The 4,463-nt window shown below is 38.7% G+C and overlaps 1 protein-coding gene across 3 annotated transcripts in view; it reads left to right on the top strand.

Moving 5' to 3' along the window:
- LOC106881267 (tubulin gamma-1 chain) overlaps positions 1–1,739 on the top strand; it is a 68,024-nt gene extending 66,285 nt beyond the window's left edge. For all 3 annotated transcript variants that reach the window (XM_052970525.1, XM_052970524.1, XM_052970526.1), the window contains one exon: positions 1,439–1,739. In XM_052970525.1, the coding sequence (XP_052826485.1) occupies positions 1,439–1,447 (9 nt within the window). In that variant the 3' untranslated portion in view covers positions 1,448–1,739. The remainder of the gene's footprint in view (positions 1–1,438) is intronic.
- Positions 1,740–4,463: the final 2,724 nt, after the last annotated feature.

Genomic DNA, 4,463 nt, shown 5'->3' with positions numbered 1-4,463 from the left:
ACTTGGCATATAAAGAATAAGTCCTAGGATCAATTTGCTCGACTAAAGGCTGTGCTCCAGCATGGCCGCAGTCAAATGACTGAAACAAGTAAAAGAGTAAGAGTATATATATATATATATATATATATATATATAAAATCAAAATAAGCAACAAGCATATCCAGAGGTAATGCAGTACGGCTGTTTCATGCAACTCCATTTAATTGAACAATGTAATCATTACATCAATTTAAAATGCAGAGCAATCTGTCTAAGAGATTACTCCAGGCTCACATTAGGTAAGAAGTTGAGAATTTTTTGGGCCCTTGATACTCCATGGCCCTAAGTAGTGCATGTGTAAAATTTGAATGAAATCTGTTGGTTAGTTCTTGAGTTTTAGTGATTGATACATACATACAGACACGCACTCTCAGTTTTATATATATATATATATATATATATATAGATGATGATGGTGGTGGAATCTCCTGTCGAAGATGACATATGAGTGTTCAGTTTTTGCTGAACAGCGTGCACAAATGATTTGTTTATAGTGATCAAATGTATGTGCTGTACATTAGCACACTCTCCATCAAATCAATGTTGACTGAACAAGTGTAAGGGTGCCACACAGTGGAAAAGAACCAGAAACCTAGTAGTTGGGAAACAAGCTTCTTAATCAAAGGGCCATTTGTGTGCCTATGTAATTGTCATTTAATACCCTTTTTTTCTATGCTTGCATAGGTTAGACAGAATTTGTTGAGGCAGATTTTTAATGGCTGGATAGCCTTCCTGTCAGCAACTTTCACTTGTTTCCAAGCAAGATAATATTTTCCCATAGTGGACATATTTTACTTGGAAGACTGGAAACAATCACCTTTCCTTGTATGATGATGGTGCTCATTTACAACCATCAAGTGATGTCTGGTCTAGAGTACACACACATGGCTGGCTTCTTTCAGTTTCCATCTACCAAATCCACTCAAAGATTTTGTCAACCTGGCCTATAGTAGGAGACACTTGCTTAAGGTGTTGTGCAATGAGATTTAACCTATATACAGGCTTACACAATGTTGACTGTCAGAAGAATGAATACTCAGTACCATAGAGATTATTAAGATTACAATTTTGTTTGAGTGAAACTCTTGAGAAGCCCAAGACTGACTTAATTAAAAATAAAAGGGTCTGTGTTTGTGTTTCCTTGTTTTAACATAGCATAATAATAGTAAACAAGTGGTGCCCTTCATTTCCAGTTTTGCATTGAAGCATGTCCAGTCATGGGGAGATTATTACCTTACGTGGAAAGATGTGAAGGTTGGTAACAGAAAGGGCATCCAGCTGTAGTAAACTTGCATCAACAAATTTTCTAACTCATGCAAGCATGGGATAGTAGATTACATTAATACTAAATATTTAATACAAAGGAATTATAATTAATATTTTAAAATTTTAATTGCAGGCATCATAAAACAGTGTTTGAATGCATTGAAATGTAACTCTGGAAATACAACTGATTTTGATCCAGTCTAAGAGAAGAAAATTGTGACACATAAAACTGATCTATGATTGAAAAAGTCTAGATTTGTTGATATCACTGTTCTCTACAGTAGTTCAACATGCATGTCTTTCTCACTTGAACTGATATTTACACATTTGGTGAATCGATCCTATTTATTTCTGATTTCTGTTAACTTGATTCCTTTCATACATGTTGCTGACTTATATTTTTTGAAATAAATATTATACATTTTTTTTTTTTACATTTTCTATTTAAGACAATTTTTTAAAATGTTTATCTAAATGTTTTAAGTTTATTCTCATAAAAAATGCATTCTCTAACATACATTATACTATTTCTGTTTGCTGTTAGATTGCTTGTATATGTTACAGGGTGTGGATGGTATTCATTCACATGATGACTAACTCAGGAAAAAATAAAAGTGTCCTTATTTTGTCAGATATATTCGTCACATTTAGGTCAGTTTGTCTTCATGACATGTTCTGTTGATCTCATTTAATGAACCCACCTTTGGCCTTGATGACAGCCTCCAAGCAACCTCGGAACTTTCCACAGGCCTTCATCACTATTTCCCGTTTTAGGCCCCTGAAATTCCTGGTAATCTTGGCCCTCAGCTTATCTTCTTCATGTTGCTGCTGGATTTGTTGGTCCCTTGTTCCACCATATCCCACACAAAGACATTGAGGGGATTGCAGTCAGGCAAGTTGGGAGGCCAAATGTCACATGTTGTGTGATCAAAGAAATCAACTCGTAAATAAACTAAACCCTCAAATCCATCACTGTACACACATACACACACAATCACATATCTATGTATGTATGTCTGTTTATACTCACATGTCTACATGCAGACGAGGGTCAATTCATATGAAAAAGAAAGTGAACAAGATGAAATACTTAGAGAAAATATTGCATAGGAATGTCTTTCAATGATAGCAGGTGAATCAAATGTACTGTAGTTTGTTGTAGGATATAATTTATATGACCACTTGCTTATCAGGAAATTTGTCACCATTGTAGGTATTTATACTCTGGTGAAATTAAGAAATCAACTCGTAAATAAATGACACCCTCAAATCTATCACTATACATGCACACACATACACAGTTACATATTTATGTATGTTTGAAGATAATCAAGCCAAATTTTCATCATTTCAAGCTACTCACCCAATGAGTATTTCTGCCAAATTTGGTGAAAATCCATTCAGCCGTTTTCCAGTAATTTTGCAAACATACAAAGATGAGTGATTACAATACTCTGCTTTTGCTTATGCGTGCAGGGTAATTATGCATAAAATTAGCAGTTGAAACTGCAAACAAATGTTGTCTGCACCTTGTATGTACACTTCATTTCTACAAATTTTCCAATAATCTGTATTATGATAGTTATATAATTTGCTATTGCATTGTTATTCATTTCATTGATCAACTCGACTTCTACAAACTTGTAGTACTGAGTTATATGATGAAACAAATTAAGATGTCCAGACAGAGAGGCAATGTGTAAATGAGAACAGCAGCAACAAATGTCTACTATGCTTTAACTTACTGCAGACTTCAAGTTTGTGGTGTGATACAGTGTGGCAAAATATGTTACTTCTGTTATGATATTTGATCTTTTCCTTTAAAATCAAAGATTTTGGAGTTACTGAAAAGTATCAGGTAGAAGAAGCTGATTTAGTAAACCCTAGACTTGATTCTTTCAGGTTTATTAGAAATGATAGGTTTTTCATCATCATCGTTTAATATCCGCTTTCCATGCTAGCATGGGTTGGACGATTTGACTGAGGACTGGTGGACCAGGAGGCGACACCAGGCTCCAATCTGATTTGGCAGTTTCTACAGCTGGATGCCCTTCCTAACGCCAACCACTCCGAGAGTGTAGTGAGTGCTTTTACATGCCACCTGCACAAGAGCCAGTCCATCGGCACTGGCAACAATCTCGCTCGAATGTCCCTTCACATGCCACTGGCACAAGTGCCAGGGAGACGACGTTGGTAACGATCAACGGCCACGCTCGAAATGGTGTATTTTACATGTCACCTGCATAGGGGCCAGTCCATCGGCTCTGGCAACGATCTCGCTCGAATGTCTTTTCACGTGCCAGGAAGGCAACGCTGGTAACGATCACACTGGGGCTATTTACGTGCCACCAGCATGGAAGCCAGACACCTGTTCTGGCAACGATCGCGCTCAGGACGGTACTCCTAGTGCTCCACTGGTACAGGTGCCATCACGATTTCACTTTCGCTTGCCCCAACAGGTCGTCGCAAGTCAAGTTTAGTATTCCTACAAATTTAGTTCGATTTCGATTTCACTTGCCTCACCATGTCTTCGCAAGCGGAGTTTAGTGTCCAATGAAGGAATGTTACATCCCTGGCAGAGGCCTTGGATTTTGGCTTGCCGGGTCTTCTCATGCACAGCATATTTCCAAAGGTCACAGTCACAAGTCATTGCCTTGGTGAGGTCTAATGTTCAGAGGTCGTGCTTCACCACCTCATCCCAGGTCTTCCTAGGCCTGCCTCTTCCACGGGTTCCCTCAACCGCTAGGGTGTGCCACTTTTACATACAGCTATCCTCGTCCATTCTCACCATGTGACCATACCAGCGCAATCGTCTCTCTTGCACACCACAACTGATGCTTCTTATGTTCAACTTTTCTCTCAAGATTCTTACACTCTGTCAGGTATGCACACTGACATTACTCATCCATCAGAGCATACTGGCTTCATTCCTTGCGAGCTTACACATGTCCTCAGCAGTCATGGCCCATGTTTCACTGCCATGAAGCATGGCTGTTCGTACACATGCATCATACAGTCTGCCTTTTACTTTGAGTGAGAGTCCCTTTGTCGCCAGCAGAGGTAAGAGCTCTCTGAACCTTGCCCAGGCTATTCTTATTCTAGCAGCTACACTTTCAGCGCACCCACCGCCACTACTAACTTGGACATCCAGATAGCAG

Source organism: Octopus bimaculoides, chromosome 9, assembly GCF_001194135.2.
Source record: "Octopus bimaculoides isolate UCB-OBI-ISO-001 chromosome 9, ASM119413v2, whole genome shotgun sequence".
In the NCBI taxonomy this organism is placed as follows: Eukaryota; Metazoa; Mollusca; class Cephalopoda; order Octopoda; family Octopodidae; genus Octopus; species Octopus bimaculoides.
This window is presented reverse-complemented; position numbering and strand designations above follow the sequence as displayed.